Consider the following 20,088-nt stretch of genomic DNA (forward strand, 5'->3'; position numbering starts at 1 on the left):
TTGGCAAAGTGAGTTTTGACATTTTAAGGTCATGGGAGAGACACAAGAAAAGAGTTATGTCATGAAAACCAAAAAAGTAATAAAGAAAAAAGTTTCCACTCAATTTGAACTGGTGAAATCATTTAAATGGGTTCCTTTAATCATGAGATAATATCGCCTACAGAAACAGATAGTTCTTTCAAAAAGTTCCTCCTGTCAGATTTGGAAACACAACAATGACTCCACAAGCTCCTACTTGAGGTACCAACACTTTAACTAACTGTGGATTTGAAGCTTTTGAGTTGTTTTATTTGAGACAGAGTGGTGACGATGTGGTTAAAGGAAAAAGAAGACCAGACAGTAGTCACCATAAGCAATATAAGCATAGTGAGTGCTTCCTTGTGTCTCCAATGTTTTCTCACAGCCATTCAATTTCATTGATATAAAATGTATGAAGATCATAATTTTTCCATATAATCCAAACGTGACAACCCTTATGTTTTTAACTTCAACTTAACCAATGTGGATATTAAACATTGTATAGATTTTGTATACAAATGATTACATATGTTCAGTAAGAACAGGCTAAATCATTGACTTATTGACAGTAATCTCAGTGCTATCAAAATGCCTATAGTGCTCATGGCCTTCGAAGATAATGTAACACTTAATCTAGAACAGGAAAAGCTTAGAGACAGTAAAGAATGAAAAAAACCAAAACAACAACTAAGTTATATAGTTGTAGACCCCATCGGTACAGGCCAGTGAATTACACAGTAAATGAAGGCAACCTAAGGTAAAAGGTCTCCAACCTTGATATATATAAGACACTGTAGCTTGAAGCAGAGATCTTCAACAGGCGGTCCGTGACTCCTAGGGGGTCCTCAGAGTTAGTGCATGGGGGCCGCCAAATTATTTGAAAAATATATAAAAAAAAAAAAAAAAAAATGTCTGAAAATATACATTAATATGAATCCAACATATCATATAGCAAAGATAAATTGGCTTATTTATGAAAAATAATTTTTACATATTGAAGATAAGCCTATATAGGTAAGGTAGCCACTATGGTAGCCGTACAGTTAAGCTTAAAGATTCATTCTGCCTTCCACATGTATGTTTAACATTAAAACATTATGTATAGATAATGACCATTAATTTTCATAAATTTGGCAATATGCAACTCAGTTGTATATTGTAATATATGCATTAGGGTGTCTCTACTCGGTCTCTCTTCCAGATAAGGGGTCCCTGGACTAAAAAACTTTGAAGACCCCTGGCTTAAAGAGATCTACAGCAGGACTGGCCCTGTAGTGGCCACTCAGCTCTCCTCTGCCATCCAACCTTACATCATCTCTTCTCTGGCTCAACGGAGCACCAACTGTCTTCCCTCCTCAACAGAAAACTTATCTTCTAAACAACATCGCCCTCTTCCCGCTGAAGAATGTAACTTATCCATGCTTTCTAAAAGTATCTCATCTGTCTCTTTCCCAAGTAACTCTGTTTCTTTCTCACTCCTTGCTCTATAGTTATGGCCACACCAAAATTAAAAGAAAAAAAAGGTGGCTATTTCTATTTTGGCTAGGGCTAATTCTGTAGCCCTCTAAATTGTAAATACCAGCAAGAACATAATTAAAATGCCTGGAATATAAGCTGGTAATAAGAAGAGTACAACACATGTGAAGTAATGTGTATTGTGTAGTCTATTACTACTGTGAGTTTTTAAACCCTCTTTACAATATTATTTATTATTGTCTTTTATTTGCTTAACCAAAACACCACAAAAAGAGTAATTGCGCTTTATCAGAGAATCCTAATTTGTTTGCATTAATCAATGTTTTTTGAGTATAAAATTGAAACCTTCTTTTTTTTTTTTTAAAAGACAATAACATATTTCCTCTTAATAAAACTAATAGTTTCAATTGAGTTGCTCTCCACTTTCTGTCTGCTGTACATTTTGTAATTCACCACATCATGTCAGCAGCGGTCACTGGCCATATTGTTTTAATTGTATCCAGGACAGTACACTCAGTATATTGTTTCAGGCAGTCTGAGTGACATACAACGGGAACATGGGTAGGGAGGTTAAAAAAGCCTAAAAAGTAGCCTATCCAAACATAAAACTGATCAAGTTAGTTAAGTATGAGATGACTGTAAAAATCCTATTCACATATTGTGTTCATATAACACTTTTTGTCCTTTGTCAAAGCTATTGCAGTGTTTTAAATCAACGTTCACTGCTTTACCAACAGAGCCATCTAGTGTCTGATTTGCCACATAACAAACTCCAGAGGTATTCATCATCAACAGATGGCAGCACCACATCAACGATCCGACATGGGACTGTATTTTCTTCATTAGATAATTGGACATTTAACAATTAGCAAATTATAGACTGTTAAAGTGAAAATAAAACTATACATTAATAGTTCAATGAATGTTACAACAAAATATTTGCGTGTTGTAAAGGATTTTTAATACCAACAAATAAATCAGAATCAACATGTCAGTTGTGAGTTCATATATTTTGGCCTTACAGTTCTTCTGTTATAAACTTTTCCACTTGGGCATGCAAAATAGGTGAAAATTTAAAAAAGGTGTCTGTTAAAAGATTTCATATTTCACATCAGGTGTTGTCAGGATCTCTTAAACGTTGTGCTATGCACTACAGAAAATAATGTTTAATGAATTACATATGTTCTATCAAAAGTTATTTTAATCTAAAAATACAGAAGAGACAAGACAAGTTATATGTAAGTAATGATGACATTATAAAGGATGCAAGCTACATCAAGGAATTAACAAAAAAGGAAAAAATGTAGGTAATAATGAACTGATCATTAATTTCAAATGAAGTCATTATGTACGCAGGGGTTATAAACAAAACTCTTAATTATGAAGTGCTACCAAATGAATAGGGCTCTGCCAATAATCACAACACAAACTGATTTTTTTTAAAGATAGATAAATAGATAGATTTTTATTGATCCCAAAAAAATGGGAAATAACGGTGTTGCAGCAGCAAAATATCAGACACACAGCACACATACAGAGTATACATTAAATAATAGGAAACAATATACATGAAATAATAATTGAATACTACACGAGCAATATTTAAAAAATATACAATTTGGAAATAAAATGTACAACACTGTTTCAATAGATATAGATAAACTTAATGTGCAAGTTGGGGAGTAAAAATGTACAACTGGTTCACTAGTAATGATAAAGATCATTTTTTGGGCTCTTCCACCTTTAATTTGACAGGCTAGCTAGGTGAGAAAGAGGGGGAAGACACACAGGAAATTGTCACAGGTCGGATTCGAACCCTGGACCTCTTCATCAAGACATAAACCTCTCAGTGCATGTGCACGTGCTCGTGCTCTACCCACTGAAGCAACCCAGCCACAAAAACAGATTAAGATAAAAAAAAAAATGTACCAGACATGGTGAAAAATTCAATTGTTCATTTGGTTGTCAGATGTAAAAAGAATGAAAGGGTATCAACAATGCTGATAAGAAAGCACTGTTAAAGGATACATTCATTGGTTTTTAACCCAAATTTTGTTAAGAGGTTTAACATAGTTGAGCACAGCAAAATCTTACAAAAGCTTAAGTTTTGAGAATCCCCCTGATGCAGCTTCTCACTGGACTTTGAAATGCGGCAGGTTTTTGATTCTTAAGAAACCAGGTTAAATCTTCTTTTTGAAAACACAAAACTCACAGTAAATTCAGACATCTTTAGGTGGTCTACAAAAAGAAAGTCACAACACATGCTTTCTAAATTTCCAGCGTGAATGTAAACAAAAGAAAAGGTCAATACAACTTGAGCAGAAGTGTCATCATGGCTGAATTTTGATCCCGTGAATTTGAAGTATTTGTACTGGAGTACTTTCAGTTATGGGATAGGTACACTCACTTACTTAGCTCTGGACATTTAAAAAGCATCAAAAGTATAGTCAACAAAACCCATGTGCCCGCCGGGAACCAGCGTCTTTATATATCATATTTTCACCGTAGGCTAGTTAACCCATGCCTCTTTTTTATACATCATAGTTTAGCCAGTGAGACCACAAACTAAAAACTCCTTAGCTCCCATATAAGGTTATATTGTTTTATATTCTATACAGGTGTAGTTGACAAGATGTAGAAGGTATGTGGTGATTTGCATAGTTCTGGCTTAAAGCATGTACTAGTTATTGTTATTCAAACTTTTTGGAGCCATATTTGAACTGATGTGGTTAAGGTTGTGTCAGCCACATGCTAAACAAACACATTTTTCAGAAACAAGATGTTATCTTTCAAATGATGAGTCACATATATGCATTTTTGCCTAACAGTTTTCCATTTGGGCATGCAAAATAGGTGACAATTAAAAAAAAGGTGTGTGTTAAAAAGTTAATGAGTACCTAAACACTAGACAAAAGGTCTACTGAACTGGATTTGCTGCATTTTTTTGGCAAAAGCTGAAAATATACTTATTAATGAAGTGATGAAGAAAAAAAAACAGAATCTCTAAAATAATTGGTTAAACCAATTGTTAAATTATTATCTGAAAACACTGCAGAATGATTTAGGTTTTGTATTGATATTATTTAGGACTACACACATAAACTTATCTAACTCATCAGTACCTCAGAGGATACATTAGTCTCAACATTAAAAACAAAAACAAACAAACGTTATGGTTGATAGCAATGTTGTGTACCAGAGGGACATGTTCACACCTTAATAATGTCTGATAACACCTTAGTAAACCACAGGACAATTCTAGTCAAAGGTGTTAACAAACACATTTTAGCATCAACACATGATGCAACCATATCCCCTTTACACTGTGAGCCATGATCTCAGCTGGGGTCAAAATGAAGAACATTCATGAAAACATAAAAACATAAATGTACCGGTTTGTGATTACCAATGAACATTGGCGATGGCTCCATCACAGAGTGACAGTGAGTCAGCATGCTGTTAACAGGACCCTTGCACTAAAGAAGCCAAATGAAATTCAGCCATCAATCATTTCAGTATTTACACCTGTGCTTTTCCTACTGTGAAATGTCAAAATGTCATCTGTTAAAAACGCCTGCTGTGGAAGCAAACACATACTATTACTGTCCAGGCACAGTCTTTCTGGGCTGACTACCTGGTACGTCAGCATCAGGGGCCTGAGGCCACAGCATCTGCCAACAGATAAACAGACAGTTGTCCTGATTACTAATTACTTGCTGCTGTGACTGGACAAAGTAATTGTTACGTGTGATTATGGAACCCATGCAACTTCTAGGAGGGACCCACCGTTCAATAGCATTCACACGCCACTATTGGCCAGTCATCGATGCTTACACAAGGTAACGGAACCCGATTTGTTCAGGTCCTATCCCCTGACCAATCGGCTATCCTAACCTTAATCACTCGAGGTCAATGCCTAACCCCAACCAATTGGTCTGCTTCGTAGGGTGGGATTGCCTAGAAGTTACTTGGGATCCATAATAACGCCATTGTTACATTAGTCTAATGCTGTGTTCCAGACACAATTTTTAGCCCCTAAGTTACGATTTCAAGTCACTACTCACGACTTGGTAGCGTTCCAGGCAAAGTCACCACAAACCCTTCTAGCTAGCATTAGCTAGTGGCTACGTAATGTTGACATTAGCTAGCTCTAGCTGCTACTAGCGATTTCTAGTCGGCGACATATTTTGGGCTTCATTTAATAAACATAACCTGTAGTAGTACACAATCGTATGTGTATTGTTTTGATTACAATGTGCGGAATTACTTTACGTTGCCTATTTATTTCTATTTTTCACCGTTAATCACCGGCATCTGTGCAGCATCAACAGGGGTCGCCTTTGTTGTTTACGTGTGTGTGACGTCAATTGTAACTGGGAGTACAACAATCTGTTACGAGTTCACGAGTAGTAAGTTACCGGTTTGACTGCCGTTCCAGGGCACTTTCACGGGTAGAAGGTTGTGAAAACACGAGTTACGTGTTGCCTGGAACGCAACATATATCCTTGACCGTTGCTCCGTTGCCTTGGGCTTTCTTTATGTTGGCATTTTAAACTCTGGTCGATTTATGATTGACAATGGTTAACCCTTTCTTAGATTCTGCAAGGTAAATCCAGACAGCTGTCCAATCGGAGTTTTCTGTTTCACGACTAAAACAACTTTTCAACGTACATGTGTTCCACCAAAACAACTTCCTTCCCTAGGCTATTTTGCAGCGGCACCGCGGCTTTTCCCGGTGCTTAGCACAGCCCAAGGCGATTGTGATTGGTTTAAAGAAATGACAATAAACCAGAGCACGTTTTCCTTCCATCCCGGAATGCTGTATGGACTAGCCAGACCCTCCTCCACAGCAGCGTGGTAGAGGAAGGTCTGGCAATGCAAGACTATTGTTCCATCTGATGCTGCAGTCAGCTAATGTTTGCTTAAAGTGCTCATTTTCAGGTTCATCATTGTATTTAGAGGTTATAGCAGAATAGGTTTACATGGTTTAATTAAAAAAAAAACACCATATTTTTGTTGTACTGCACATTGCTGCAGCTCCCCTTTTCACTCTGTGTGTTGAGCTCTCTGTTTTAGCTACAGAGTGAGGCATCACACTTCTGTTCCATCTTTGTTGGGAGTCACACATGCTCAGTAGCTAGGTAAGGACTACTAGCCAGTCAGAAGCAGAGTATGAGGGAGTGCCATGCTAGCAGCTAGGTGAGCATTATAACGTGTGTTACAAAGTGACGCACGGTCGTAACGGAAGTAAAGGCTGGACTACAATAGAGCTGTTTGGAGCAGTTGGTGAACAGTGTTTTCTGTTGGAGATGATAAATGCGTTTGGGGTGAAAAAAACACACCTTTTCTGGTTGGCTCTGGGTCCTGTCGGTCTAAAGCACTTCAGTATTGTGCCCACAATAATGATGTGGTTGAAGTAGGCTAGGGCTCCAAACTACTTTAAGGAAAGTTAGATCAAATTGTCCTAAACCGTGGAGTTGGATGATAATTTTGGTCTGTGACCACAGGGGAATCTGCCAGTAGCCCTTAGTCCAACCAAATGTAAGAGCAAGCAGAGCCTCACCAGTCCAAGAGGTCCTTGATGGGTTAATGCCCAACCCAGCTGTGGCTTAGGAGGTAGAATCCATTCATTGCGGAGTTGACAGTAAGGTCCTGTCTCCATGTCAAAGTGTCGTTAAGCAAAACAGTGAACTACAAATTTCTCCTGATGCTTAGGCAAGTGCCTTGCATGGTAGCTGTCTGAACTGCTGTTTTTCAGTGCATAGGAACCTCAGGTTCATAATCGCTCAGCCAGGGGCTCGTGAGTACCCCCACACCCGCCCAACAACTCTCACCTTCGGCACCTCCAGAAAAGGTCCAAGCCTCTCTTCAGGCAATGCCATGGGTCAACACATCTAGGTCCCCGCCTTTAGCTGCCCTAATAACCCAAACCCCAATGAACTATCCCTGCGGGTGGTGGGCATAGACTTGTTAAAAATACAGGACGTAGCAGGAGTAATGTGAACCATTGGTTTGTGGAACAAACCCCTCCCCCACGATAAGGTGGAAAATTATCTTTTTGATTAAGTGACTTGCTGTTTAGTCAATAAAATGTTCTCAAATCGTGAAAAGTGCCCATTGCAATTTCCCAGGGCACAAGTTGCCTTCGTTATTTTGTCAGTTTTCTCTGATGAATAGTCTAAAACCCAAACATATTCAAAATACATTGATATAAAACAGGGAAAAGCAGATTGATTTCTTCAGAGACCATATAAGCATCACCACCCAAACTGCTATAGGATTCTAATTTCCCAGCATGGCCTTGTGCATATGCTTGTATGTGAAACTGTGAAAATGTTTATTCACACAACCACAACAGCAGTAAAGTGGTGCTCGGGTCTCATATGTCCTAACAAAGAACAGAACAAGTCAGAAAACCACAGTTGTAAAGTCTCTGTGACTATAACTTGTTGGCTTGACTCATATCTATTGATTACTGACATGAAACCTATCCCCTCAAGGCTTTAAGGCGGTTGATGTAACTTTCCTAAGCTTTACAGATTTTGTTTTTCCATCAGTTGCATTAAACTAATATATTGCATCATGTAACAGTGGGATAAAGAAGGGAGGGAGGAATAAGCAAGGGAGAGGTGATTAAGAGGAGGGGAAATTCAAGGAACAAGGAATAGGCTGACAACAGCTGACAAATGAGCTGCACTTTATGTCTCAGAAGATCAGAGCGCTGCTCGAGCTCAGCAGGTTCTGATCGTCGCCTCTCTCCAGTATTGGATGATGGACGGCCTGGGAGGAGAAGAGCTCTGCTACCCTCAGCTCCTGAACTCGTCCTGCAGGGGTTTAATGCGTCCTCGCTCTTAGGCCGTCCTCCTATACACGCTGCTCTCCTCCATCTCTGTGCTCACTGCAGCTCTCAACCTGATGGTCATCATCTCCATCTCCCACTTCAGACAGCTCCACACCCCCACCAACCTGCTCCTGCTCTCCCTGGCCATCTCAGACCTCCTTGTGGGGCTGCTGGTGATGCCGGTGGAAACAGCGCGATTCATAGAAACCTGCTGGTTGCTGGGTGATCTCATGTGCGCTCTGTCATACATTTTCGGCTTCACTCTCACCTCAGCCTCTGTGGGAAACATGGTGCTCATATCGATCGATCGTTTTGTAGCTATTTGTTATCCTCTGCAGTACTCAAACAAAATCACTCGCAGCAGAATTGAGGTGTCTGTGTGTCTGTGCTGGGTCTGCTCGTTTCTCTACAACGGGCTGATCTTAAAGGACCATCTCAGGGAGCCCAACAGATATAACTCTTGCTATGGGGAGTGTGTGGTGGTGATTAACTACGTCTCTGGAACTGTCGACCTTGTGATCACATTTATCGGCCCCTGCTCAGTCATCCTCGTTCTGTACATGCAAGTGTTTATTGTGGCAGTGTCCCAGGCTCGAGCCATGCAGTCTCTGCAAGTCACTGGAGTCACTGCAAAGAAATCGGAGAGAAAAGCAGCCAGGACTCTGGGTATTGTGATACTGGTGTTTTTAATGAGTTTCTGTCCATATTACTATCCCTCTCTCGTAGGACAGGACATCTCAAACAGTGCTTCATCTTGGGCCATTGTGTCCTGGCTGTTGTATTTTAATTCTTGTTTGAACCCACTCATATATGCTTTTTTCTATCCGTGGTTTAGAAAAGCCATCAAGTTAATTGTCACCCTGAAGATACTTGAGCAGGACTCCTCTCAGGCAAATATACTTTAAAGTGACTACACAATGTTTATATAACCTATATCATCTAGTAAATGAAAGTGTTGCTAAAAATGTAAATGCTGGTGATCATAAGTGATGGTAGTGTATGTAAACAACACAAATGCAGCATGTGACAACATAAACGATTTGTTATCTGCTGCAAGTATTTTTGAAGCAATAATCCAACATTTGATAGTTTCATCCTCTTAAACGTTATACTTTTCTGCTCTTTTTTGCCTTACATTATAAGTTCATTGGTAGTTGTAGACCTGGTGAAATAATAGTTTTACTATATATATATATATATATATATATATAAAATATACTATAATAGTTTATATAGGTTTACCTTTTGCATAAAGGCATTTCTTAGAAAACATCCAGTCTATTTATCAAATGCAGCATCATGTATACTTTTGCACATTTATCTATTTATTACTCTGTCACCTCCAACTGTGCAATGTCATCTATTAATTCACACCTTACTCATCTGTATATCTGTTTATATACTGTCTGTTTATATAAGGTTATTTATTGTGTAAATACGGTTGTTTTATACTATTATTACAACTAATTATATTCTATTTTTTCCATTTCCTATAGTTTATGCATATTTTTTCTATGTCTAATTAATGTCTATTTGTGTTATTCTGATGTGTGTACATTTTTCTTTTGAGCTGCTGTAGCACAGGAATTTCCCCAGTGTGGGATTAATAAAGTCTATCTTATCTTATATTTAGTAACAGAGACTCTAAAACTGTTATTTTTGTCTACATAGTTAAGTTTTGAAGAAATAAAACAATTTTACCTCCAATTATGAATGGTTGCCTAACTGCATTACCTCCCATTGCTCCAAGTGTTGAGGAGAAAGAACATATAAAGAAAGCATTGTCTCAAATTGTATTTAATCATTATCTCAGTAATTCCATTTAAACACAGGATTATTGAGTGAATTATAAATGTATGGATTCAGCAGCAATGCAAAACTATGATTTATGTTTCCACTGGTTATGGCCTGATCTATCAGATGCAGAAAGAATTATCATGGATGAAACAAAAAGTGTTTTAACATTACATTTTGAGAAGCTTTGTTATGTTCTTAAAAATTGAGCTTTAAGTGGCATGTAGAAGGGAGAAATCTGAAAATGACTACAGGGAAAGAATAAAGGACGGAACCAACATTCAGATGCAGGTATATTGTGTAAAAAAATAAAAGAAAAGAAATAGCACCATATTTTTTTTCTTGAAGATTGTGTGTAAATAAACATAATAAAAGACATTTCAGTGAAACACATTCTCATTCATTTTAGTAAAAAATAACTATAAAAGACATTTATATTAACAGTTTGGTTTATTACAAAGTTAAGTTAAAAAATACAAAACAACTTTAACAAAAAAATTAAAAAAAAACACATTTGATGCTGAAGTCCTCACCGTTTGGACTGAGACCGGGGCCGTCTGACTTCTGTAACGAACAAAACAAATAATATGTGAAACATACAAGCAGAGAGGGATTTCTTGTTTGAGTCACTTGCCATTCATACATCTATTCATTTTAATTCCATTTATAAATACATCTAAATGAAGTCTAATTTACTATGTGGTTTTAAAAAGGTCAAAAAAATCAAAAAGAACACAAAGGCCAACATATTTATAATGGTTAAATAGTGGAGCCACTTTTAATGTATCGTATATAAACAATTTAGACAATAGATCAGTACACTGTACCACAAAATTCCAAATGTATAATTACTTTCCAAAAATCAAAATGTGCAAAATGTGATTTTTGAAAAGCATCCTGGGTACGGATCTGGAAGCACTTAAATAAATGTATGTGGGACTTTTGAATGTGCATCTATGTAATGATTGCAGTTCCAATATGTGTGTAAACAGTATCTATAAATGAACAAAAAACTACCAGGGATTTCATGTGGCCAAAAGTCATCACAAGCTGGACACCTCGGCTCTGCTCTTCCTTTGAAATATCTGGCCACACAGGGGTTGTGTATTTTTATACCACATGTAGGCTTCTCACAAATTTGGCACTGAAAAAAAGAAAATCAGATTAATACTGTGAGCAAACTTTTTTTTTTCTTTGTAAAGAAAAAAATCATTAACGTTTACAAAAGTAACCGATGTCAATGCAAGGTGAAGAACAACGCAACATGACACAGGATGTAAAAACTGAACTAACAGGCACATGATTATTACATATGAACGTTATGTGTTTGTTTGTACTGCAGAAATCCATACAATCCTATTATTAAAAGAGTGAATTCTCAGTCATTCATATTCATGTAGTTACTCAAGAGCAAGTCTGTTTGACTTCCCAAGTGAATGACTTCTCTACACTATAATCATATTTACTCCAGACAGCTTCAAATAGTACAATGATCTAATGTTAGTTATCTTTTGCATTAAAACATTTGATTTCGTACTTTTATGGTCATATTTATAAAAAAAAAGAGAGAGCTATCTTTAAATGCCACTTCCTTTCAATTAGAAAATTGCTGTGAAGTAAATCTTTGAAACTAATTATGAGTGTAATCATTTAACTATAGAAGTTGGCCTTCAAATAAAGAAATATTTCTTACCAGTAAGGCATATACTGAAAGTAGTATTGAGAGATTCCCAATTAGAGAACTGATTATAATTAATTTCATGCAGGTATTTGTCACAGGGTATAAAGTTTATACATAACAGAGGTAGTATTTACCTGGAAAGCGATGTTGCGACAGATGTGGCACACTTTGACCTGGTCCTGATACATTGAGCGAATGTATGGCTCCATCTCTATAATACATCTGGTGGACAAAGTGTATTCACCCCGTTTCTACATTAATGAACAGAAATAAATCACACAACAAATTAACCAACAAAAAAAGTGTTTAAACGCTACAGCAAAGATACTGGTCAAATTTCATCTGGTTAGTAGTGAATGCGATTTTAAATGATTTGAAAAATAAATAATGTTACAAATGTAGAATGAAAAATTGTGTTGACCCATTTTATATATTACTTTGCCATGATTCGAACAGCAAAGTCTGGTTTTGGGGATATTAACAAGTCTGTCAAAGCTACAATCATGATAGTCTAGCTTAAAAGGAACACGCCGACTTATTGGAAACTTAGCTTATTCACCGTAACCCCCTTCTCATCTCCGTGCGTGCTGTAAGGCTGTCTGATGGCTCCAGCGGCATCAGGCCAGCACAGGAGATGCAGGTGAATGGTTCCAGCAATCCTACTGCTCCGAATAAGTTTCAAAATAACGCCAACATGTTCCTATTTACATGTTGTGAATGGATTGTCACAGCGTGTACAAAAAACAACATAACATGAGACACAGCCACCTATCCGTAAACAAACTGGGAACTATATTCTCAGGCGGAAGAATATAGTACTTGGGCGGAGTGATATGCTCGCAGCAAGCCTGTCTAAGAATATAGTTCACCTTGTGACTCTACAAATCACAACATGTAAATAGGAACATGTTGGCGTTATTTTGTCACTTATTCAGAGCAGTAGGCTAGTTGGAACCATTCACCTGCAGGATCTGTGCTAGGCTAAGCTAATGTTGGAGCCGTCAGACAGCATTACAGCACGCACGGAGATGAGAAGGGTATATATGGACTTGTTTAACTCTGGGGTTACTGTGAATAAGCTAAAGTCCCAATTAGTCAGCGTGTTCCTTTAAGATACAGTGTTTCCTTTAGGATTTTTTTAGCAGTGGGGGCAGGTCTTTTAGCCTAGAAATCTAGACTCCCCCTAGTGGCAGCAAATTTATTTGGCAGCCGGGGGGGACTAGGCACTCTCAGTTTACTTTCAAGCTTCAAAAACCAAATTTTGGTCAGGCCAATCACATTGTGTATAGAGTCGGTGGGCGGGGCTTATGGCTGATGCTGCTGGGAAGAGCGGACTTCTGGAAGACTTGGAGTTAAGTTGATGTTTTCTTTGATAAAAGAACAAAGAGCCAGTTTACTTAACACAGCCGGTTGATAATCGACATCACCAATATTAATCTTAGTGAAGCTGGCTAACCAAAAGATAGCCAAACTAAGTTGAATCGCTTTATAAAAGTGCCCTCAACTGACATTAAATGAAAGCGATAAAAGTGCTTAAATCGATCTAAAAAACTGATTTCTGTCCAGGCAGAAAGTGTTAGAAGTTTGTGGAAAAAGGTGTAGAGACTACATAACTAAAACAATTTTGACATTCTGGTGTAGACACCGTGTTTTACCTCATTGAGCCATTTGTCATGCACGAGTCGGTTCAAGAGGTGCTCGGTCTCGCTCTTCTTCAGCTTTTTGGTGGTCAGGGTGTCGGCGCTGTTCAGAATATCAGTGGAGGAAGCCTTGCCATTCTCAGAGCACACGATCAGGTCCATCTGAATCAGAGCAGCTCAAGTTAGTCAGGACACACTCTGCACACCGAACTAGGCAACGCCCAAACATCCGTGCACTTTCCCCTCTGCCTAAACTGGACATTGAAAACTGAATAAAAGAAACTAAATGATTTAGGTGTACGGGCTAGCCTGGATGCCAGCTGAACTGGTCTATCCAGTTGAGTGCAGAGGCATTTTCTTTCCTGGTTCGGTTGAAACACGCCCCATAATCACAGCCCAGTGGAGCAGTATCAGACTCATATTCTGACTAGAATCTGAGTATGATGACGTCAGGCTATGTACAGGCCCTTTCTGACTGAAGATTCCAGCAAGTGATTTTAAACATATTGCGATATTCTGCGATATATTTCAATTGACCTTTTTTCCTGTTGACCTCAACTGCAACTTAAAGCGGACTGAAAATGCCATTGATTTGATCATTCTAGTACCATAAAAGTTGAATTGAAATGTGCAATTTATATAATAAAAGATCGATACTTGGCGTCCGTGTATCGATACAGTATTGCCACGGAAAATATCGCAATACTATGCTGTATCAATTTCCCCACCCAAACACAAAGGTAGTACTTTATTACAAGTTGTACTGGTTTTCAGTGTAATTTTCCAGCTCACACAGTGTAAATAGCAGTACCGGGCAAGACAAAGGGCTTGACAGTCAACTGATATTTCAGGTTTTATTTACATTATTTACATAGTTTCACCTTTTAAAAATACATGTAGCAACAGCAGTGCTGAAAAAGGATTTGGACAAAAGCATTTCCTTGTGTGAATTTAACTCACCGTTTTCCTGAACAGCTCCAGCTCATTGTCAGCATAATCTGATGACATCCTGGTGACATCAGTCTCGGCCATGTTCACCTGGACACCATTAAAGTGAAACAGTGATTAACAATTCTTCCAAGTAGTTTACCACACCTTGGGCCCTATCTTGCACCCGGCGCAGCGCAAAGCCCCACGCATGTGTCTTTGCTAATTTAAGACCAACGCAGTTGTCAATTTCCCATCCCGCGCCCACGTCGTTTAAATCGCAAATGCACCTGCGCCCATATGTGTGCCCATTGGCGTGCTGGTCTTACAGGGAGGTGTGTTCAGGTGCATTCTGGGCGTATTGCTATCTTGAGGCAGCGGGACGTGATCGCGCCATTGACAGGCACACACACACAAAAAATTACAAATAAAAAATATTACGGTGCAAAATCTGCATCATAATAGCAATGTGCCAAGGTACAAACGCACCTAGCTTTTAAAAGGGAATGGGAGATGACACACGGATTGGTTTATTGCATGTTACGCCCAAAACACACCTATGATTAACTAAAACACTTAGTACAACCCTTTTGAACTATGCGCCCCGCGCATGGACCCTTTTTTCCACCGTCAAACTAGCAAAAGTGGTTTTGGACATGCACCTGCACGGTGCGCTTAGATTGTTAAAATAGGGCCCTTTGAATGCAGACAGCTTTCTTCTGAGGTTTATAAATCTTGAGGTTTTAAATTTTTTTAATTTCTTTCATTCCTTACTGAGCAACTACTCAAACTGATAGATATATAAATGTTTTTATGTAAAATGATTCAGTGGCCCTGGATCCTGGATTAAGTGAGCAACCATTAATGATGAATGATCACATCCACATAATGCAGTTCTCAAACAGATCCCACAACCAAATTACAGCTGTCACTTGAATAGAAATGGTGAGCTTAAAAGCGACAGACATTTGTTTTTAGATCTAATCATCTTAATTGGTCAAACACTGTAGCAACAAGACTATTGTTAGTTGTCCGGCAAGGCAAACAGAAGTTTCTTTTGTGACACAGTTCACAGTGCTTCACATCCCCAGATCTGTGTACAGGTTCTAGTCCAGTGGCACTCGCACTACCTCGACTCACAAACCAAAATGACTCATGACTCTCTTAAAAATAGTCACTAATTAGGTAAAACGGGCCCAGTACAGCTATTAAACCCACTAACCAAGGCGTAGAACTGGTGACCGTTGTCTTCAGACATCCCTTTTCTAATTTGCATGAACATGGGCTGCAGCTTTGAGTTGATGGTTTCAATGAAATCATCCAGTTTATCGGGGGTGTGCTGTGCTGCAAGAACAAAACAAATAAAGACCAACTTTGTTAGTATCAGAAGACTTTTGTAACTCTCATGTTTAAACTTCTCCTGTGGCCTCAAATAAGGTGGTGACACCGTTCAATATTAAAAAGGGACGGTCTCAGTTCACCTGTCCTAATAAAGACCAGTTAACCCAACAACCTGCCAATTTTGGATTCAGGTGTTCATATAGTTATTTAGGCAGAAAAGTGACTTCTGTTTAGAAAACAGTCCACTGCCTGTAATTTTGTATTTATTGTGCATTTCAACCCATGTTTTAAAGTCCTTTATTAGGGAGATTTCAGTTTTTGTCTAATTTAACATTTTTTGGAATTTAACTGTAACGCAACACATGTTCATGAAGTTTATATACAGTTAAAATGGTCCATGAAAAAGGCAATGCAAATATTGAGTTGAACTTCAAAGATAAAAAATGATCAAAATAGACAAAAGACTTGTTTAGAGGCGGAATTCTATTCTTGTCATTCAAGGATGTGCTATAAATCCTTTGGTCTGATACAGAGGTTAACTTTTGACTTATCCTGGATCAAAAACATCATTAATTGGCTATACTTATATAAAATCACTCACTGTTGTGGGTTTCACAACAATATTGACAGAGCGTCCTTGCACTTTGTTCATCAACGATGCCATTGGCCATCATGGTCTGTAGGAAGCGTCGATGGCTGTCTTCCATCGGTCGTGCCATGTCTCTGGACTGATCTAGACACACAGAATGCAGATTCTTATTCATTCTTAAAAACTTACAATATATTGGGAAATTCTTATTCAAGTATTGAATTTGATTTGATTTAAAAATCGAGTTGGTAGGTCAAATCGATTCATATTTTCAAAAAATCAATTTATTTGATTTTTTTTTAATCCAAATACAGTATAAATAATTTGGATGTTTAACAATCTTTGTTGCACACTGCACAGTGACTTTTCACTTAGAGAAAGGGTTTGCCTTTGCAATTTTGTTTATGTTGATGCACTTTAAGTAAATACAATAAATACATATTTTTAAAATATATTAACAGTTTGCAGTTATTTTGTTTTAAATGGAAGGGGGGGAAATCGAATCTTAAATCGAGTTTTTTATTAAAAAAAAATCGCAGATTTTTTCAGGGAAACAAATCGCCCAGCTCTATATTCAAGTAAAGTACCGTTAGACCCAACAATCACGTGATTATCCAATGCACATAGAGACAACAACCCTCCCCCCCAATCAAAGAGTCACCATTTTTGGTGAAAACTATCAAACTATGTGGCTTGAGCAAAACAGGACGTCACACAATTGGCCATTTCAGTGACACTCCCACCGCCACATAACTCCTGTGGAAACTCGCCGGATTACGGTCTTTTAGCGTGCCCTGCCGTTAGACTTGTGCATTGGTATGAGAGGCTGAGGGGCAAAGCGGCGGTTGGGAATAAGATTGGGCTGCACAACCTGCAGGTCGTTATTGGCTGGGGGTTACTACACACCTACATGGCATCCCAATAAGAAAAATAAGAAGAAAATAGAGAATCCAGACATAGGTCAGGGTCCTGCCCATGTTGGGGTAGATGGGAATGAGAGAGCAGACAAGGCAGCTACAATGGCTTTGAAATGAGACATTGATTTAAGGGTATGTGTTGGGATGTCTGAATGCCGGTCTGTCATTAAGAAAAAATGTTACAGCAGGGTGGCAAAAGAAGTGTGAAAAGGAAAAGGTGGGGGAGGGTGGTCATCATTATTTTTCAATTCAAAATAGGGTACAGGCAGAGCAGTGCTATTTGGGCAAAGAAAGAAGACACTCCGTAATAATGACAAGGCTGAGACTCGGGCATTGAGGACTTGCATGGGATCTAGCAAAGATGGGCAAGCATGAGGATGGACTTTGTGGTACCTGCAAACAGCAACAAACTGTTCAACATGTACTTTTGGATAGTCTTCAATACAAAAATGAAAGCGAGCAGTTGTTCTCTGCGCTATGTCACATGGAAATACAGAACGGGGCATTGAGAGACTTACTAAATCCCCCTGAACATCAATTGGAGATAGTGGAAGCAGTCATGGATTATATCTCTGCTACGAGACTAGTCCGCTGGAATTGACAATACATTCGAATGTTACCTAAACTGTCCTGTGAGAGGCAGCAATTTGCCGCAAGGCTTCTAGTCTGCCAGAAAGCCAAAAGAAGAAGAGGTCAGGGTCTCTGCAGATACAAACACCATCATACACAAGAGGGATTCTTTTTTATAAATCTATACTTAATAAAAAAAAAATATATATTGAATGACACTGTCTATATATTATACCTTTAACAACCAAACAGAAGTAATTGCCATGGTCATGAAGACCGTGAAGCAGTAACGTTTGATTAGTGGCTAACTGAAGTTGTAACTTTGTAACGTTATCGACTTAATCAATCTTTTAACGATCACTGAGACTGTATACAGCAATAACTGGCTTTTGTTAGCTATTAGTTACATTCATAATTTAACTAGCTAACGTCAATGCCATATAAAAGTGTTTCAGCACCCCTAAAGTAAGCTAACAACACGTAACTGTTAAATTAACATAACCGTCAAGTGTTTGCTAACCTGTGCCAAAGTAGAGATTTTGTCGGTTAACGGTTCACCTTAACGTTTTTCGGCCGCTTAAATGATTGAATACTTAGCAGAAACGAGACTCTAAAGTCAGAATAAGTCAGAGTTAAATAATAAACCGTGAACAAGTTTAGCTAGTTTACCAGTTACGCTTCTGCAATGCGCGCCTTCTTTTTCCTCCTCCTCCTGCTGCTGCTGCTTCTTCTTCTTCCGGTAGTTGTGTGCGTTGTAGTCCGTAGATATATAGTTGTAATCGTTGTAGTCCATAGTTGTAGTCTCACATGTGAATTACCATCAGCCAGTGTGCTTGTGTGCCTCTGCAGTTCATGTTTGTATTAAAACAAACCTTGATACACCCAGCAGTGGGTGTATCAAGTAGATTTAATGGAGCAGAGATTTACCGTAGGTAACACATCATTGATAAAGTCAACTGCATATTAATTAAAGTCATTGCAATCTACATGAATTATATTTTTTAAAATGACTATTTGTGCTTTGGTGTTGTTTAGAAACGGCGTGATTGTTATATGTTAGCATTGCATACATAAGATCACTTTTTGTTATCACCTTTCATCTAGCAAAACATAAGACTATTATGCAGCAGGAGTATTTTGTGGGATACAATTAGAAACTTAGGTGTGAAGGTGATAATGATGTGTAATAGCTCAGTGTTAACTCTGAATACTTAACACTGAGCTATTACACATCATTATCACCTTCACACCTAAGTTTCTAATTGAATCCCACAAAATAATCCTGCTGCATAATAGCAATGTCTTATGAGTATGTTTTGCTAGATGAAAGGTGATAACAAAAAGTGATCTTGGAGAATACATTTCTTTCACCATGGAAAAGCAATCATTACAGTGTCTTACAGTTGCTGTCTTGTGTATTGTTCCAGAGACGTTCACACATCAATGACTTTAATTAATATACAGTTGACTTTATCAGTAATGTATTATCAACAAGGAAGTGGGTGGTCTTGGTAAGCATGTTAAGAGTATTCATACTGAACTTAATGCATTACTGTTATAATCAAGATAATGCATCCAGTGTTAACGTATTTGTGCAATGATCTTAATGAATGGTTCAACGGTCAGAGGGCTAATAGTGATTGTCAAACAGCAAGTAAAGCAAACAAGATTTATTCTAAATGCTTTATTACTCTAACAAATTAAATAAGAACATATAATACAAGGTGTCTGAGTCTTTGATTATAATATAGCCTATTATTAACATTATTTAAATACAGTATCCAATGTCATTGAGTTTTACTGCAGCATTTAACATAACATTATCCCAAATCTTCTGAGGCTCTTCACCAAAAAAGTTCAAAAGGTGTCATAAAATAGTCGGGTTATCATAATAGTGCTCATCATAATCAGTATGTTTACATGTACACAAATAACTTGATTGATGTCAACAGCACAGAATGAAGGTAACAGTGTGATTAAACCGTTTATATGGTTTACTGTATTCTGATTTCCCCGATAACCTCGGTTTACATAACGTGTTTGTTAAACTGGTCAATGTTTGAAATAGTTTGTTAACCTCTAGGAAATATTTTATTAGCCTTCCACAAACCTAATGCAGAAATAAATAAAAAAAAACTGACCAGTAACCAGGTTTGTTATTTGGATTACGTTAACTCTGATTTTGAGGTACAATAGATAAGACGGTTATGGTGTTAACAAATTATTAATGTTTGTGCAAACACACTGATATTGAGGCTGTGTTCAAGACGTTACTTAATGGGAAAAAAATTCAT

At 37.9% G+C, this 20,088-nt stretch overlaps 2 protein-coding genes across 3 annotated transcripts; one reads left to right on the forward strand and one right to left on the reverse strand.

The window, feature by feature from the left end:
* The first annotated feature begins 8,265 nt into the window (after positions 1 to 8,265).
* Positions 8,266 to 9,240, forward strand: LOC114562446 (trace amine-associated receptor 13c-like). The gene is given in 1 exon segment (XM_028588824.1): positions 8,266 to 9,240. A coding segment is annotated over 1 exon segment (975 nt).
* A 1,320-nt stretch (positions 9,241 to 10,560) lies between these two features.
* Positions 10,561 to 18,615, reverse strand: nsmce1 (NSE1 component of SMC5/6 complex). 2 transcript variants are annotated; one of them, XM_028599156.1, is made up of 8 exons: positions 18,464 to 18,615; positions 16,320 to 16,451; positions 15,600 to 15,721; positions 14,411 to 14,488; positions 13,466 to 13,612; positions 11,945 to 12,061; positions 11,147 to 11,273; positions 10,561 to 10,693 (listed from the first exon to the last, which is right to left on the reverse strand). In XM_028599156.1, the coding sequence occupies exons 1-8, from the start codon at positions 18,585 to 18,587 to the stop codon at positions 10,659 to 10,661; spliced, it is 882 nt and encodes a 293-aa protein (XP_028454957.1). In that variant the 5' UTR covers positions 18,588 to 18,615; the 3' UTR covers positions 10,561 to 10,658. The 2 variants fall into 2 exon arrangements, with proteins under 2 accessions (XP_028454957.1, XP_028454962.1); XM_028599161.1 differs by lacking the exon at positions 18,464 to 18,615 and adding an exon at positions 18,315 to 18,452.
* Between the last annotated feature and the right edge of the window lie 1,473 nt (positions 18,616 to 20,088).

Source organism: Perca flavescens, chromosome 2, assembly GCF_004354835.1.
Source record: "Perca flavescens isolate YP-PL-M2 chromosome 2, PFLA_1.0, whole genome shotgun sequence".
Classification (NCBI taxonomy): Eukaryota; Metazoa; Chordata; class Actinopteri; order Perciformes; family Percidae; genus Perca; species Perca flavescens.